This window comes from Carcharhinus amblyrhynchos, chromosome 8 (genome assembly GCF_965287045.1).
Source record: "Carcharhinus amblyrhynchos chromosome 8, sCarAmb.v2.hapA, whole genome shotgun sequence".
In the NCBI taxonomy this organism is placed as follows: Eukaryota; Metazoa; Chordata; class Chondrichthyes; order Carcharhiniformes; family Carcharhinidae; genus Carcharhinus; species Carcharhinus amblyrhynchos.
Genome location: NC_137331.1, coordinates 50,028,397 through 50,047,207, shown reverse-complemented (window position 1 = coordinate 50,047,207; position 18,811 = coordinate 50,028,397). Strand labels below are relative to the sequence as shown.

The 18,811-nt window shown below is 41.5% G+C and overlaps 1 protein-coding gene across 1 annotated transcript in view; it reads left to right on the top strand.

Annotated features, from left to right (window-relative positions):
- zc2hc1a (zinc finger, C2HC-type containing 1A) overlaps nucleotides 1-18,811 on the top strand; it is a 90,680-nt gene that overhangs the window by 32,817 nt on the left and 39,052 nt on the right. Inside the window, exons 5-7 of the mRNA XM_080194055.1 lie at nucleotides 3,814-3,956; nucleotides 10,247-10,346; nucleotides 11,434-11,551. Of these exons, the coding sequence (XP_080050181.1) occupies nucleotides 3,814-3,956; nucleotides 10,247-10,346; nucleotides 11,434-11,551 (361 nt within the window). The remainder of the gene's footprint in view (nucleotides 1-3,813; nucleotides 3,957-10,246; nucleotides 10,347-11,433; nucleotides 11,552-18,811) is intronic.

Sequence of the window (18,811 nt, the reverse complement as noted above, 5' to 3'; positions counted from 1 at the left end):
AAGAAAAAACTATCAAGCCTTTGAGACCTGGGTTTGGAAATGGATCCCGATCGCTTGTTCTGCGTTGTTTTGACCTCTTGTGTTTGTTGCAGGGGGCTGGAGACAGCAGACACGGTTGGGCTTCTCCAGCTGTCAGGGCCCAGGTCTGTCTATCAGATCTTTTGGATAACAATGCAATGGAGGTGCAGTGGCTTTATGAAAGTACAGATGGATCCTTGATGGTGCTCGACAATCTTGCTAAGGCTTTGGTCTTTCGAAGCTTTGTGGATGGCTGTGTTATTTTGAAGTTCTTCATTAATCCTTGTAAAGATCCAGGCCAGAGACTCTCGTGCTTTATGAAGTTAGCCGAGACCTTGAGTTTTACGTTATTTTGAGCATAAAGTGTTTCATTCCAGGTATGGTTTAAGTGACCCACTAAGAAAAAGAGTTAGCATAATTTTGACAAATTACAAAACTTAAAACATGACACAGTATAATTCTTAACAGCTAACAATCTCTGTTCCTATTTAAAACAATATCTCACAGACGTACACACTTAGCACAAATGCAATATGCTCACGTATTGCTGAATTTTCAACTTTTAACACTTTTTGACGGGGATCCTAACAGCAGTTTTCAGAGAAGGATATATCCTAACAGTAAAACTTCAGAGAGACAAACTTGGTCTCTGGTAGCTTCCAGTCTCTAGACTTCAGAGAGAGAAAAAGAGAGCGATTGCGCTCTCTCTCTCTGTCTCTCAACTCAAAAGCAGCATCTAAAACAGCAACGTTTAGCAAAAACTCGAACTCCAGAGAGCGGGGGAGGCACTACTGTCTTTCTCAGTTCCAAGAAGCTTTTGAAAACAGAGATTAAAACTGGACTTCTCTTTGAACAGTAAGAAACCTCACAACACCAGGTTAAAGTCCAACAGGTTTATTTGGCAACACAAGCTTTCAGAGTCTCAGGCTCCTTCATCAGGTGAGTAAGGACTCGTGTTCACAAACAGCTCATACACAGGCACAAACTCGCATTCCAACCATTATCTTGTAAATTGAGTCTTTACAGGTAATCAAGTCTTAAAGCTACAGACAGTGTGAGTGGAGAGAGAGCTAAGCACAAGTTAAATAAGTGTGTATTGTCTCCAGCCAGGACAGTTAGTGAGATTTTGCAAGCCCAGGCAAGTAATGGGGGTTACAGAGAGTGTGACATGAACCCAAGATCCCGGTTGAGGTCTTCCTCGTGTGTGTGGAACTTGGCTATCAGTTTCTGCTCAGTGATTCTGCGTTGTCGTGTGCCGTGAAGGCTGCCTTGGAGAACACTTACCTGAAGATCAGAGGCTGAATGCCTGTGACTGCTGAAGTGCTCCCTGACTGAAAGGGAACATTCCTGCCTGGTGATTGTTGAGTGGTGTTCATTCATTTGTTGTCATAGCGTCTGCATGGTCTCCCCAGTGTACCATGTCTCGGGATATCCTTTCCTACAGCATTTCAGACAGACAGCATTGGCCGAGTTTCAAGAGTATGTACCGTGTACCTGGTGGATGGTATTCTCATGTGAGATGATGGCATCCATGTTGATGATATGGCACGTCTTGCAGAGGTTGCTGTGGCAGGGATGTTTGGTGTCATGGTCACTGTTTTCCAGAAGGCTGGGAAGTTTGCTGCGGACAATTTATTTGAGGTTGTGCGATTGTTTAAAGGCAAGAAGTGGGGGTGTGGGGATGGCCTTGGCGAGATGTTCCTCTTCATCTATGACATGTTGAAAGCTCCGGAGAAGATGTCGTAGCTCCTCTGCTCCAGGGCAGTACTGGACAACGAAGGATATCACAGTACGTACTCTTGCAACTCAGCCAGCTACCTGATACGCTGCAGGAAAGGATGTCTTGAGACATAGTATGTTGGTGAGACCATGCAGATACTATGAAAACAAATGAATGAGCACTGCTCAACCATCACCAGGCAGGGATGTTCCCTTCCAGTCGGGGAGCACTTCAGCAGTCACAGGCATTCAGCCTCTGATCTTCAGGTAAGCGTTCTCCAAGGCAGCCTTCATGATACACGACAACACAGAATCACTGAGCAGAAACTGATAGCCAAGTTCCGCACACATGAGGACGGCCTCAACCAGGATCTTGGGTTCATGTCGCACTATCTGTAACCCCCACGACTTGCAAAACCTTACTAACTGTCCTGGCTGTAGACATTACACACCTCTTTAACCTATGCTTCGTTCTCTCTCCATTCACATTGCCTGTACCTTTTAAGACCTGATTATCTGTAAGCACTCACATTCCAACCATTATCTTATAAATTGAGTTTCTGTTTGTGACCTGATTGACCTGTTTGTGAACAGAAGTCCTCCGGTATCAGCTTAGTAAACCTCCTCTGCACTCCCTCCAAGGCCAAAATATCCTTGCATAAGTGCGGCGACCAAAACTGCACACAGTACTCCAGCTGCGGCCTCACCAATGCCCTATACAGCTGCAGCAAGACCTCCCTACTTTTATATTCAATCCCCCTCACTATGAAGGCCAGCGTCCCATTAGCCTTCCTGACCACCTGCTGCACCTGCAGGCTGGGTTTTTGCAACTCATGCACAAGGACCCCGAGGTCCCTCTGCAACGTTGCCTGCTGCAGTTTCAAATTGGTAGTTGGAGATAAAAACAGAAAATGCCAGATAAACTCAGCAATTCTGGCAGCATCTGTGGAGAGAGGGAAACAGAGTTGACGTTTTGAGACAATATGGCTTAACTGTAAATGTTTCGAGTATTTGGGTAGTTGGAGATGCTGGCTTTTGGAGGAAATAGTGGAGTAAATTTGGGTGTCGCTAGCAAAGATGTGAAAGCTCTCAAAATTCTTCCACATAATATTGTTAAAGCCTTCTGTGTCGTCCACTCTTTTGGGATGGCATGGTGGTGCAGTGGTTAGCATTGTTGCCTCACAGCTCCAAGGTCCTGGGTTCAATTCAGGCCTCAGGCCACTGGCTGTGTGGCGTTTGCACGTTCTCTCTCCGGGTGCTCCAGTTTCCTCTGAGTCCAAAGATGTGCGGGTTAGGTGGATTGGTATGCTAAATTGACCCTAGTGTCAGGGGGATTAGCAGGGTAAATGTGGGGTTACAGGAGTAGGGCCTGGATGGGTTTGTGGTCAGCAGGCTTGATGGGCCGAAAGGCCTCCTTCTGTACAGTAGGATTCATTTAAGCTGTTAGTGCTGTTTTTGGAAAATATCTTGCATTGGACAATTTTGCTTCCTTGTGGCCATCGTAATGAATTGCTAGATGTATTGCATCAGTATCCTCTTGTTTGATTTAAAAAAAAATGCTTTTCAGAGTGTATTTCTGTTATATTTGCTGTCATTCAGATTGTTCTGATGTCACATTCTGTCAACATTCAATTTCAAGTGATTGGAAATTAATTAAGTTCCAATCTGCAATTATTCTTGGTTTGCCATGTAAACATAGTACTAACTGAAAGTTGATATATTGATGCAAGCAGTTTGTTATATATTGTCAAATTCAACCATTTTTAACTGGGAAGACAATATCATTGGAAACCTTAAACCTTGTCTGTTGCTTGGACTCTCCGGTGCCGCTGCAGTGAATGGAGTTTGGTCGAGGGCCGAATTGTACATTCTCACTGGCAGCGAGGTGGGAATGGACAAGATCGAGAATTCTGCCCTTTGTGTCGGTGCTCAGTTTAGTAGTTGAGCATGTTAAGATTTTAACATAAATACAGCCACTTCATGTAGAACATCATTAGTTTTGATTTCGCACCAGAAAAGTGTTTATAGGAATCCCAGTTCTCTTTAATGTATTTGTCCAATTTCTTTTTTTAACAGATTATGTCCAATGCCCATATTGCCAGAGAAGATTCAATGAGAATGCTGCAGACAGACACATTTCTTTCTGCAAAGAGCAGGCTGCACGTATTGCCAAGTCTAAACCTGCTGGTATCAAAGGGAAACAAAGCACTACAGCGCAGGTAAAACACACCAATGATGTCTTGTTTAAAGGTGATAAAATTTCTAGTGGTAACAGAAAATACTTATTTGGTAGTGCATATATAGTTGCCAATGGTTTGTATTTTGCAATCACATCTCACTATTCATTTCATTTGCCAACAAAATTGTGGTGGGTTTCTACACTGTGATTTGCTGTTATCAGATTGCCAATGCATCTTGGCATTGTCTACAGGGTATCTCTGATTTTTGTGAGCAACAACATCTCTTCAAGCAACCAAATTGAAGATTATTTATTGACACATGGGGTAGAATTTTATCAGTTTACCTCATCCATTGATGGGCGAGTGAGTCAGTAAAATCGCACAAGAGTTGAGAAATCAGGATCACACCCAATTTCTTGGCTCTTGCCATTTTACGGGAGCTGGATTTTTGACGAGGTAAGCCGGTTGTCAGAAATGGGCAAGAGGCTGAATAATTTATTTAAATTCACTTAAATCTTCATGAATCCTCTGGGCTCAGTTGCCCTTATGGCAAAGTCCTCTCAGGTGAGGAAAATACCTGCTTTCCATGAATGAGGCTCCTTGAGGAGGTCAAAGGCAAGGGGGGTGCCCCTTGGACAGTACCAGCCTGGCAATGCCACCTTAGTACTGCCAGCCAGGTACCTGGGTAATGCCCACTGGGCATTTTGGTATTGCCCATTGGGCAGGGCCTATGAGGGTAGGCTTGAAGAGGTGCCCTGATTAGGGGAGGAAGGGGTTTGCTGCCACTCAGATGCGATCAGTGGTGGGGGAGGTGCTGAGTTGGTCTGGTTGGGGGTGGGACTGCATTTCAGGCGATGGGGAGCTCATGATCACTGGGGGCTCCATGACTGTTGTGAGGGAAAGAGTTTATTAAGATGCCTGTAGCAGCAGGGGCCTGACAGCGCGCTCAGTCTGAGATCCCTGCTGCTATTGTACATGTGCAACATCAGAGGTCTGGACATGCGCAATAGCTCTCTGCAGGCTGGCTGCCTAGTAAATAAGCCCAGCCCGCTGCCTGCAGCAGGTAAAAATGGGCTAGCCCATATTTTCAATGACTAAATAAATAACATTGGGTATGAAAACTCGCCCAAAAAATGGATCAGGAACTCTCCCATTTTCACATTAGCTGGATACTTTGATTCAATCTTGTAAAATTCTGCCCCTGGAGTCTAAACCAGAAGTATAAGTTATATTTGACTCGATGTAAGATCATTTGCTGAAAGCAAAGTGGAAGAAAGATAAAATGAAGAGAGATAAGATCATCAATGATTGTGGAAAACTGTCGAGGTTCGAATGAAGAATGCAGGAATGCGTGCCAGGAGGACTACCAGGCATTTCAACAAAATGAGCTGTCAGCCTGGTGAAGTTAGATTGCAGGACAACAGAGTAACATAGAGCTAAGCAATCCCACTGCCAATGAATCAGATCATAGCTCTGCATTTTTTCCACATTCAGTCATGAATGGCTGTGGTTGATTAAAACAACTAACTGGAGGAGGAGCTCCATAAATATCCCCATTTTCAGAGATGGCGGAACTCAGTACATCAGTGCAAAAGGCAAATATTTACAAACATTTTGAGCCAAAAGTGCCAGTGTGTGATCCACCTCTGACTCCTGCTGAGGTCCCCAGCATCTCAGATATCAATTTCAATTTTCTCCAAATGATATTGTAATGACACTGCCTTTAAGAAATGTATTTTATAATTATGTTTCTGGGGAAAGTTGTGTCTATAGAATCATAGAATCCCTGCAGAGCAGGAGGCAGCCATTCGGCCCATCGAATCTATACTGACCACAATCCCATCTTGGCCCTATCCCCATAACCCCATGTATTTACCCCACCCACCAACACCCCCCCCCCCCCAAACATTAGGGTCAAGTATGGTCAATCAATTTAACCCACACGCTTTTGGACTGTGGAAGAAAACCAGAGCACCCAGAGGAAACCCATGCAGACATGGGATGAACGTGCCAACTCTGCACAGACAGTGACCCAAGGCTGAAATTGAACCCGGGTCCCTGGTGCTGAGAGACAGCAGTCCTAACCGCTGTGCTACCTAACCTATGATTTTATGATTATTCTTTGATTACGATGCCCATTATCTACAGTTGGCAACTCGCATGCAGAAGGTTAATTGCTCCTAATTATTGGAGTGTTTGTTTTAATCTGGGCTAATGCAGTTTAGTCATGTTAAAGTTGTCCTCTGGGGTTTTCAGAGTAGGGTTTGATTAGGTTGATTGATAAGCAGATAAATCATGAATGAGTGGAGCTCGGCTTAAAGAGAGGAGAAAGGCAGGTGGTTGCAGTTTGAATTTGACAAGGAACTAGCTCTTTATCTCTCTTTCTGGACACTGAAGTCTGGGGACCTGCTAAGAAATGGATAACTCTCTCTCCAGAGGTTTGCAAGAGGTGTTTTCTCCTCTCTCTCTCTCTCTGTGGAGTTCTGCTATGTGAAGATAGATTTTCCTCTGGAGACTGCTGTCTGAGAGTCAGAAGACAGGTGTGTCTCAGTAACTCTGTCCAGAGGGGTTAAAAGGCTGTAAGGCTAGGAATTCATGTTAGCAAGAATCAGTCTTGCTAACTGATTCAGAAGAGGAATTTATATCTGTAGGGATATTGCTTAAATTGGAACTAATATAAACAGCTGGCTGTTAAGAATTGTATCATGTCATGTTTAAGCATTTCAGTTGGTAAAAGTTATGCTAATTCTTTTCTTTATATTTTAACTGTTAAATAAAGTTTGTTTTAATGAAAGCTGCTTAGTAGGTCAATGGAATCACACCTGGCGTGAAACACCTTATACTCACATTAATGCCAAAATCAAAAATAGTTGGGGTGTAGGCTAACTTCATAATATATCTTGGAGTTTTTGAACTTGTCCCTAACAATAGCTGAAGGCACTGCGTGTAATGTGCACTGACAACATTCCGGCAATAGCATTGAAGACGTGCTCTAGAACTAGTTGTGCTCTTAGCGAAGTTATTCCAGTACTGGCATCTCCCTGACAATGTAAAAACACTTCAGTTTTTGGAATCATACTTAGCACAATTTAAAATGGTTGTGGTTGTTAGATGCAAGTCCTTTCAGTCCCAGGATATGGCTGACGGAGTTTCTTGGGGTTATCTCCTCGACTCAACCACCTTCAGTTGCTTCAACAATGCGCGTACGACAGACAGAAGATCATTGTCCAGCACCATTCGCAACTGCTGAGAGACTTAAGAACTCTGTGTCCGTATGCAGCAAGATCTGGCCAACATTCAGGCTTCAGCCAATAAGTGGAAAGTAACAGTCATACCACACAAGTCCCAGGCAATGACCAACAAGAAAAAAATCTAACAGTCTCCCTTGCTGAATTTCCTGCTATCGATATCCTGGAGTTACCATTGACCACAAACTTCACTAGACCAGCCATATAAATACAATGGCTACAAGAGCAGGTCAAAGGCTGGGAATTCTATGGCAATTAAGTTGCTTCCTGACTCCACAAAGCCTGTCGCCATCTACAAGCCACGAGTCGGAGTGTGATTGACTGCCCTTCACTAAACTTGCTGCGTACACCTTAAACAACACTGAAGAAACTTGATAACACCCAACACAAAGCGACCTGCTTAATTGGCACCCCATTTACCACCTTCATTTTCTCCACCGTAGACACACATGGCAGAAGTGCACCATCTGCAAGATGTTTGTCGAGCCTCCTTTAATAACATCTTCCAAACCCATGATGTTTCACCCAAAAGAATAAGGTGGTAGATGCATTGGAACACCACCATCTGCAATTTCTCCTCCAAGCCACTCTTCGTGAGTTGGAATTGTATTGCTGTTCAATTACTGTTGCTCTGTCAAAATCCTGGAACTCCCTTCCTAACAGCACTGGTACATAAGAGTGGGAGTTGGCAATTCAGCTCCTCAAACCTGCTGTGCCATTTAATATGATCGTGGGCTGATCTCATCTCTGCCTCCACTACACTGTCCTGCCTGTTCTGTAAGCACTTCAAACCCTTACTAATTAAAATCTGTCCACCTCTTTCTTAAATTTACTCAACGGTATACCTACATCACACGGACTGCAGGAGTTCAAGAAGGTGACTCATCAGCACTTTATGAAGAACATTTGGGAATGGGCAGCAGATGGTGATCTAACCTACAATGCCCACATCCTGTGAAAGAATAAATAAAAAAGTGAGGAAGATCTAGACAGCTGTTCAATGTTAGAGAAGTGATTCTTAAATTTCCTGTAGCAAGCCATCACAAACATCCTTTGCAATCAACAATGAGTTGTATTCCTATTCTTGTTTCTGCTGCTATTGCCTGTGTTCTTTTATTAGAATTTGGAGCTTTCCTCCTCTATGGCCTCCATGAAGACGTTTCTTTGTAAGACAGATGTTCTGTACAACAAACCTTGAAACCAAAGCCAGACTATATTGAATTTTGGTCCAGATGTCTGACGTTTTCCAGGAGTGACCTCTTCAATTTTACTGTAGTGACAAAATGGACTCTGTATAGTGGTGCTAGCTGATGGTCTCCAAAAAAACTTCAGTAGTCATATGTGATTATTTGAGTGATTACTACGTGCCTGTTATGCTTAGCTAACCTGACCTCTATGCTTTTCCTTCTCTTACTTTGAAAATAGCATTGGATTTATATTTTATAATGAAAAACCCACTGTGACCTGCTTAGAAAGTGAAGAACACAAAACTTACACATTTGTGCTTTCTGATACAGTGCTTTACGTTGAAATAGTTATCAGTGAAAATAATCAAAAAAGGAAGATGGATCATATATGAACATTTTAAGTGCATTTGATGTAGTCCTTCAAATTTACTTATTTTTAACTTGGGATTGTCATAATGGAAAATGTAACATATCACATTCTTTAACTGCAGTACTTTTCAGTTTTGGTCAGTTGAGATACAAAGGAAACATTCAGGCCCTGTAGGTGAAGTAGCAAAGTGCCTTGAGACTGACCCCTTTTATCAAGACATCAAGTATGAGGAGAAAGGCAAAATAAACTAATCTCTTTAGCTGTGAAAGAGTTGATTCAGATGAGACATTAATAGAAATGTACAAAACATTAAATTGTCTAGATAAAATGAATCAAAAACTTAATTTTGGAATACGAATTGTTTGATTATTGAGACACAGATTAAGTTTCGTGAAAGAGAAGTTTTAGGACCAGTGTTAGGAAGTGCTTCATGCTCAGTTGGTAGCACTCAAAACATTTGAGCATAAAAATTGTTTGACTAGCTTGATTAACTTCTTTGAAGCAACAAATAAGGTAGGGTGGTTGATGTGGACTTCCAAAGGGTTTTTGAAAAAGTACCACATTATAGGCTTGTTAGAAAAAATTATACCCATAGGATAAAGGGGAAGTGGCTGCATGAATGGAAAATTGCTTTCTGTCCATTGGCCATTTTAATTGCAGAGGGTTATTTTCTTCTGCAGATTGGAAGGAAGTGTGCAATAGTGTTCCCCACCAAACATCAATGTGGGGGCTGGGAGGATATATACTAGTAAAATGGGAAGATGCCAGTTGGATGATCTTTAATGTAGAGAATGAGAGGGGATTTATTTTAGTAAGAAGAGTGAGGAAAGACAATATAAATTAATGGAAAATTGAAGGAGGTTCAGAATAAAGACTTGTTGATGTGGGCACACAGATCATTGAAGGTGGCAGGACAAGTTGAGAAGATAATTAAAAAAGGCATAGGGGAACCTTTTCTAAATAATGAATGACATAAGATACAATAACGTGGAAACTTTGCTATACTTTTTATAAAACATCAGCTGGCATATTGGAGTTCATTCTGGACACTGCACTTTACGAAAGATGTCAAGCGTTGGGGAGAATTTGGAGGAGATTTGTGAGAATGGCATCAGGGGTGAAAGCCTTAAGTTTTATATGCAGAGACTGAAGAACCTGGAGTGATTTTTCTTTAAAACAGAAAAGGTTAAGAGATGATTTCATAAGAGGTATTCAAAACCTTGAAGCCTTTGATAGAGTAAAGAAAAAGTGGTCACAGTGGTAGGATAGTTGGTAACCAGAGTTCATTTGTAAATGAAACTCCTAGGGTGATATGAGGAGAAATATTTTTATGCAGCAATTGTGATCTAAACATAACGGGATAAGGGAGTTGGATAAAAATATGAAAAGTTAAAAGTTTTCAGACGTGACAAAGAAATTGGAGAGCTGATATAAACACAATAGACCAAACTGCTGCTTTCTGTGCTATATCATTCTGTGCTTTGTGAATAACTTGGTCTTTGAATTGTCTTTATCAATATACAGTACAAGTCTCCAGTGCTTAAGAAGACTAATTCACCAGTGTCAACACCTAGTGCATCAACACGCATTCCGCAGCCATCTGTAGGTGGGAAAAGTGTAGCTGGTAAGAGGATTTTGTTTTCATTTTGTGAATATAGTATTATTCAAACACATGCTTTTGCTTTATTTTAGCATAGGGTAAGGGGATCCAGTGCTCCAGATGATACTGAATCAAGTGGGAGTGTGGGGTGCTCATGATCTGCAAATCTTAGCTGTTTCCAATTTATATCTAAAGCCTGTAGATTTGGATAATTGAGGTGCTTTGACGTGGGATATAAACTCTTGTGTGAATAGCATTATTGAAATAAAGTAACTTGATACAGGCTGAAATTCTACATAGGGCCTTTCTTGGCTCAAGCAAATAGGCTAACTGTGGGGGGGAAATTGTGAAAGTTCTGGTTTAAAGTGTGCTTTTGCTTTTACATAATATGCTTTTTAAAGTTGGAAATGATGCACGTGCACTGTGAAAATCATAATTAGCTTGCTTCTGAAGCCCACGTGCTTTCAAATTTCAATTGGCACTGAATAATCCATTATATTGTGTACACCTTTTTATGATGTTTAATAATCATTTTATAATACTTGCTCTATTAGCTGTCCTCTTCATACAAATCTTGCTTGAGTGGGTATTCTAGCCTATGTAACAAAAATGGAGGTACCTACATAGTAATTCTAATTAATTCTCTGGTTTTCTTTGGATTTAATTTACCAATAGAAATGCTTAAATCATATGTGTTTATAGAAAATACTTGGGTTAATCTGATATGTGACACATCATTGTTGTGTACTAAATACAGAAATAGTAATGCTGTGATTTAGCTGTGTTTTTCTATCTAGGAACATCCAGCTATTTCTTGTACATGTTCTTGGAAAAAAAACTAGTGCCTATTAATAGTGCTGCAATTTTGAGCATGGTAACATTTTAGCTAAACTGCAGGCAAATTTCATGTCAGAGATTGACAGTTTATATAAGCCTCCTAATGGACATTTTCATGATCTGTGAACATTTGAATGTCATCTTCAGTCTGAATCTTGTACTAATGTTGAGAAAATGTTCTGGTACTTCAGTATGAGCCATTCATCATAAGCACTTGACTTGATTCAAACTGTCATAGTTTAACAAATGCCTGCATTCAATATTTTGTTGACAGGATTTTCTACCACCAAAAGTAACTTGCCAACAACCTACGAAAATAAATTTCGAGATGGGTCACCGGCAAAACGAAGTTCATCTGGTAATGTGTCTGGAGCACTAAGTCAACCAACTGGGTGAGGATGATGTTGAACAGTCTCTTATTTGAGTTTTGCTGATATATTTTAAATTGATTGCAGACTTGGGCATTCAATTATTCCAGAAATTGAAATCAAATGGGACAGAACATTGAGTTACATCACTGCACTTTTACCCATAGATTGTTGGTTTGAATTTTTCTATCTCTCTCCCTCTGGAAGGTTCTAAAGTGTTTTTGAGCAAATGCAGTCCATATTTTAGGGGACATGTCAGCACAACTAGTTTATAAAAATGCAAACACCACACTGGTGCAATAAATGAAGTTGGAACCTAACAGGAAGGTTCATTGCTCACTGTCTAATTTTTGCCCTCCTTGACCTTGGAATGGTTGATATTTAATAAAATCAAACATGTATTTTCTGCTCCTTGATGAGCACAAATTGATGTTCTCTGATCTAGTTCCATCCTGTTGATAATTTCCCCAATGCTTTGCTTTAGTAAGTTGCTTTAGTTTTTTTTTCCCTAAAGCTCTATCTCAGGCTTGTTACTAAGGTACAATGACTAATTTACACATGTTGCAGTACAGTTGCTGGACATTTGAGAGGTAAAAGAACATTTATTTTATCTGTTTAAATATTTTCATTAGATAATTGATATTTAAGTTTTTTAAGTTTATTTATTAGTGTCACAAGTAGGCTTACAGTAACATCGCAAATTAAGTTATTGTGAAAATATTGCCGCTCTCCAGCACCTGTTTGGGTGCACTGAGGGAGAATTTTGCAAGGCAATGCGCCTATCCAGCACGACTTTCAGACTGTGGGAGGAATTCAGAGCAGCCGGAGGAAACTGATGCAGACACGGGAGAACGTGCAGACTCCATGCAGACGGTGACCCAAGCTGGGAATTAAACCCAAGGCTGAAATTGAACTTAGCTCCCTGGTGCTGTGAGGCAGCAGTGCTAACTACTGTGCCACCATTTAAGGATTCAGCTGATTATAATCGACTGATTGGAAAACCAACACTTTTCTCAGCCTTAAAATCAAAACGTGAATTTTAACTATCCCGGTTGTTGCATTTATTGGATTATGTTTATCATGAATGTTGACATAAGTCCCTATGTAACACCTTATCAAAAATTTTTTTCAAGTCCGTGTTGGACGTACCCACTGCATTTCTTTCATCATCTCCCTAGTTCAGAAAAAATTGGTCAATTATAAACTTTTCTCATGGGTCTTCAATTTTACATTAACCCATTTATTGTTGATGCTGGTCAACAGATGTACTTGTTGTCTGCTGCTGTTTTGCTGCACAGGAGTCATGTGGTTTGATCATTTTAATCGTTGCCAAGCTATTATTTAAAAGTCTTTTTCAGCAACTGTATAATTCCCTTTTAAGTATACTTTTGATTCTGTTTTAACAGTTATATGACAGAATTCCATCTTCTAACATCTGTTTTTTTTCCTAATCTTTTTAATTTTCTCTTCTGATTATCTTAAATTTAGTGCCCTTTTGAATTATCTTTCCAGCTATCATATTTAGCTTCAAGTTAACACGTTGGCCTGGAGGTTAAATTATGTCTCCTTCCGTTCTGCTCTATTCCTGTAATCCCATGCATTTACCATGGCTAATCTACCTAACATGCACATCTTTAGACTGTGGGAGGAAACCAGAGCACCTGGAGGAAACCCATGCAGACACTGGGAGAACATGCAAACTCCACCCAGTCACCAAGACCAGAATCAAACCTGGCTGTCTGGCACTTTGAGGCAGCAGCGCTAACCACGATGCCACGGTGTACTGCTTTATTTGTACATATACGCACAAATATCAACAGGAGTTGAAAGAGACACTTAGGTGGCAGTGTTACCATTTTGATTCTAAGTGCTGAATCTGGGCATAATTCATATCTAACTTGGAAACCTGTTGTCAGGCATCCCCATACATACTTGGCCTGAAAAAAATTATCGTGAGTCTGAATCGCTCTGTGGGTGGGTTTTATCGCACCCAAAATGCTGCTACTCTGATCGGAGCCTCCAACTGTGCATGCGCAGTGAAAAAAATTTGAAAAACGCTTCCCTGTCACATTGCTCCTGGGCCACAAAAAGCAGATAAAACCGCCTAGGAGCAATGGCTCCCATAGACACCACCCCACCCCCACAATATAACTGTCCCCCTTATCCACCCCAAGACCATTCATGACTCCCTGCCGCCCCCCCCCCCCACCTCCATTGGCCCTCCTCTACCTCTCCCCCTAAACAGAGAACCATCTGGCCTCCCTCCTCTCCCACCCTTATTTTTGGGCCCTGGTAAAGTGGGAATCCATGCGGACATGGGCAAAGATTGCCCTATTCGCCTCACACCCAACTTGACCAAGTTTTCGCAACACAATGGTAAAATCGGGCCCTTAATTGATCAAATTGGTCTCTCGGCTGCCTATTTTCCCTCCACTGGCAAAATGGGCTTGCGCCTGGATGTCTTCCTATATCATTTTGCCAACCTTCTCACCTCCCAGTCAGTCAGCATTGGGGCTTGTAAAATCCCTTTCATTGTTTTAGTTAGTGAGTGGTATAGTCTCTTTGGGAAACTTCAGTTTCAGGGCAGGTTAAAGCAGTTTGTAAATGTGTTTCCTATAAATTAAAGCTAAATCAAAAAGTGCAGTGGCAGCATTTTGCTGGATCAGAATCCTGAACTCCCTCCCTCAAAGCACTGGATGGACCTAGACAAAATGGACTACAACATTTCAAAACGGCAACTCAGCATAACCTTCACTGAATAATTAAGGATGGGCAGCAAATGCTGGCCTTGCCAGTGATGCTCATATTGCATTGATTTATTCAAAAGCAAATTGGATTTATTTCACGCAATAATGCAATTGTTTGTTTATCATGTGACACAGCTTGGCAGATGCTGATTTAGATGGGCTTTGTTCTTTTGCTGAAATAGAGAAGTGCTGTTAAAATTCAGCTGGCCTGGCTACATCTTAGACCATAAAATATAGAGACAGGACTGTGCCATTTGGCCCTCAAGCCTGCTATTACTTACGAGGCGAAAAACTGCAGCAGGCGACGGTGCAGAGGGACCTCGGGGTCCTTGTGCATGAGTCGCAAAAACCCAGCTTGCAGGTGCAGCAGGTGGTCAGGAAGGCGAATGGGATGCTGGCCTTCATAGCGAAGGGGATTGAATATAAAAGTAGGGAGGTCTTGCTGCAGCTGTATAGGGCATTGGTGAGGCCGCAACTGGAGTACTGTGTGCATTTTTGGGCGCCGCACCTGCGCAAAGATATTTTGGCCTTGGAGGGAGTGCAGAGGAGGTTTACTAGGCTGATACCGGAGTTGAGGGGGTTGAGCTATGAGGAGAGGCTGAATAAACTGGGCTTGTACTCGTTAGAGTTTAGAAGAATGAGAGGAGATCTCATTGAGACGTATAAGATGATGAATGGGATGGATAGGATAGAGGTGGAAAGACTCTTCCCGCTCAAAAAAGACAATAGGACTAGGGGGCACAGCCTCAAGGTAAAAGGGGGGCGGTTTAGAACGGAGTTGAGGAGGAACTTCTTCACTCAAAGGGTGGTGAATCTCTGGAATTCTCTGCCCGTTGAAGTGGTGGAGGCTGCCTCGCTAAATATTTTTAAGACGCGGGTTGATGGGTTTTTGATAGGAGAGGGGATTAAGGGTTATGGGGAGAGGGCGGGAAAGTGGAACTGAGCAGCGACAGATCAGCCATGATGTTATTGAATAGCGGGGCAGGCTCGAAGGGCTGGATGGCCTACTCCTGCTCCTATTTCTTATGTTCTGCTCTCTTCTTCAATAGGATCATGGCTGATCCAACATTCCTCACGTTCACTTTCCTGCCCTTTCACCATAACTCTTGATTCCCTTACTGATCAAAAATCTATCTAACTCTGCCTTAAATACACTCAAAGACTCTCTCCACAGCTGTCTGGAGCAAGAAGTTCCAAAAACTTAATCCTCAGAGAAGAAATTCCTCCTCATCTGTCATAAATTTGTGCCCCTTTATTCTGAGATTGTGCCCTCTGGACTTAAGACTGTTCATGAGGGGGAACCTCCTCTCAGCATTTACTCTGTCAAGCCTCTTATGAATCCTGTATTCAGTGAGATCTGCAGAGAGTAACAGAGTTAATGGGCAAATTTTTTCCATTTTTCAGCAGACTGCGCCTGACAGGAAAACAGCAGGGAGGCCACCAACACCCATGGCAGCTATCCCTGCCTTATCATTCAGCTGATAATTGAATTAAAGGTTAAGGGCTGGTTCCACAACTGTAACTTCAGTTTGAAAAGATCAGGGTGCCATTTTTAGGGCTGCCTACATACAAGTATTAAAAATAGAGCACAAAATCCCAGCCAGCGTTTCTCTTCGGGACTGGACCTTTTTCTTGCTCCTTTTTGCCTATCAGTTTCTATGAATATTTATAGTTGCACACCTTCCTATAGGTTTGTTTTCTTTTATTACATGCTGTTTTGTTTTTGGGTGTTGGAAATGCTTGAACAGACACGTTGAGTTCCTGAACTGCAATTCACATGAAATAACATCACACAACTTGGTTTTCTCAGAAGCATTTTTTAGCTAGAAATTTGTGCCCTTCTGCAGTAATGACATGCACGCCCAACATTCAAAAGACAACAATACAGGCAGAACTTTTTGCATTGGAAACCCATCAATGTGAAACAGGATGTCAGGAAATACTTTAGTGGGGAATTTTCTTCCCCTGCTTTTGGCAGGCAGGAATGGAGGACAGGCAGAAAATCCAGCGAGAGTCCAAAATGGCTTTATGTAGAGAGATTTCCATTTGAGATTGTCCCCACCCCCGCCAGTGACTTATTGGGGTCAGAGGGTTTTGTGTCCGCAGGGTGTTCCTTTTATTTTTAATTCTTACATCGGTGCACCCATTAAAAAAGGTGCTACAATCTGACAGGAGCTGAGGTCGCTGGCGTGGCAGGAACCTCCAGGATTTTTTTTCCCCCTGAGGGTTTAAAATTTGGTGGGAAAAGGTAGTCGCGCAGCCGTAGGCTACACACTTCTTTTGCTGCCCGAGTTGACACTCCGGGGAGAAAATAGAAAAGAGAAAATCCTGCCCTTACTGACTAATGTAGTTTGTCGGTAAAATATTGTTATATTGTTTCAGAACTTCAAGATGATATTAGATTGGTTGATATTAGATTAGATGCATTGCTTCATGCTAGGCATTTTTGACCTTCACTGCATGAGTGCTCTGAAGTGCCAGAAAGCATCCCTTTGCCAGTCTTTGCTGAAAATCCTCTCATACTACATATGTAAGCATGGACACTCTCCTTGGTACTTTTCTGTAATAACTAAATTTTTTAGACAAAAATTCTTGTGCTGCTTGCAAGAAAACCACTTCTTTTAAATAGCCTATGTCGTGCTCGGGTGTATAACCCCGAATCTATAGACCCTTGCTGGGTGGAAAATACACATTGGGAACTCACTATAAACATCTAATTAGGGCTGACTGATTTAGTCAGGTTCAGGTGTGTGGAGTTAGGGTGAGCCTGTTTATAATGTCTGGCCCTATGCATGACCACCATGGAAAATCTGCCTTATTAGTGGTAAGTTAAGCAAAATACTTAATAGGAAGCAGCTAATAATTATCAAAACTAAACACATTCTTTGTTAACTTGGGCAGTGCTGTTATTTGGTGGATTGTGATCATGTAGATGTAGAAGTGCTGTTTTCTTTTGTGGGGGAATCCAGGACAATGGAGGTGCAATTTTGAAATATAAGCTAGGACTTGTGGGAGTGAAATCTGGAAACTCTTAATTCAAATAGTAGTGCAAATGTGGAACTCTCTTGCTTATGGGATGTGGATGCTATTTAACTTCGTTTATTAGTGTCACAAGTAGGCTCACATTAACATTACAATGAAGCTACTGTGAAAATCCCCTAGACGCCCACACTCCAGTGCCTGTTCAGGTACACTGAGGGAGAATTTAGCACAGTCAGTGCACCTAACCCACTCTTCTTTGGGACTGAGAGGAAACTGGAGCATCCAGGGGAAATCCACGCAGACGTGGGAGAACATGCAAACTCCACACAGTGACCCAAGCCAGGAACGGAACCTGGGTCCTTGGCACTGTGAGGCAGTAGAGCAGCACACTCAGTTTTCAAGATCAGGTGACAAATTTTTATTCGTAAAGTTTGAGCTGCGAGTACTAATCATCTATGATCTAATTTAGTTGCAGCATAACAACAAGCTCTAGGAGCGGAATGGCTTACTCCTGATCCCTTACTGTAATATATATATCTGAAAGTGAACAAGATTTCAGTTCATACTGGCTCTAAATGGATAGGAAACAATAATATAGAATATACAAAAATAAATAAGAAAGGATCTTCTGTATGCAGGATTTGGAAAAAGTCTATTCGCAGATTGAATGGATTCTATCGAATTATTTTGCAGTTTAAAAAAAAATTTATAAATGATGTCCAGTATGAATGTTATCTAACTAGTTAACCTTTATATTGCGTGAATAAAAACCCAGAACCTTAACATGAAAAAAGCTGCTGTTGGAACTAGGAAATCGAGCAGAAAGAAAATTGTTCTAAAGAGCACCTGGGTGGCCACAGTATGCAATTGCATTGTGACAAACAGGAAATAGGGACATAAGATTTTATAATTGCAGGAACTTGACCAAGTGTGTACCCGATAAAGAGTGCTGTTGAAATAGTTTGTTCAAACAGTATGTTTCAGAACCTACGAGGGAGCGAGCTATCTTGGATCTGATCCTGTGTAAGAGACAGGTTAACATTAATGATCTCCTTGTGAGGGATCCTCTTGGAATGAGTGATCCCAGTATGGTTGAATTTCTAAAACAGATGGGGGTTGAGAAAGTAGGGTCCCAAAGCAGTGCCCTCTGCTTGAACAAGGAGGAGTATGATAGGGTGAGGGCGGTGTTGGCTAATGTAGACTGGGAACACAGACTAGTTGGTGGAACAATTGAGGAACAATGGAGGAACAATGGAGGATTTTTAAGGAGGTTTTTCTCAGTACTCAACAAAAAAAATTTCAGTGGAAAAGAAGGAATGTAAGAAAAGGAATAACTAAGGAAATGAAGGAGAGTATCAAATTAAAAACCAATGCATACAGAGTGACCAAAATTAGTGGGGAACTAGAAGATTGGGAAAGCGTTAAAAAAAACAAAGAACTACTAAGAAAGCAATAAAGAAAGGAAAGATAGATTATGAAAGTAAACTAGCACAAAATATAAAAACTGATAGTAAAAGTTTTTACAAATATATAAAACGGAAAAGAATGGCTAAAG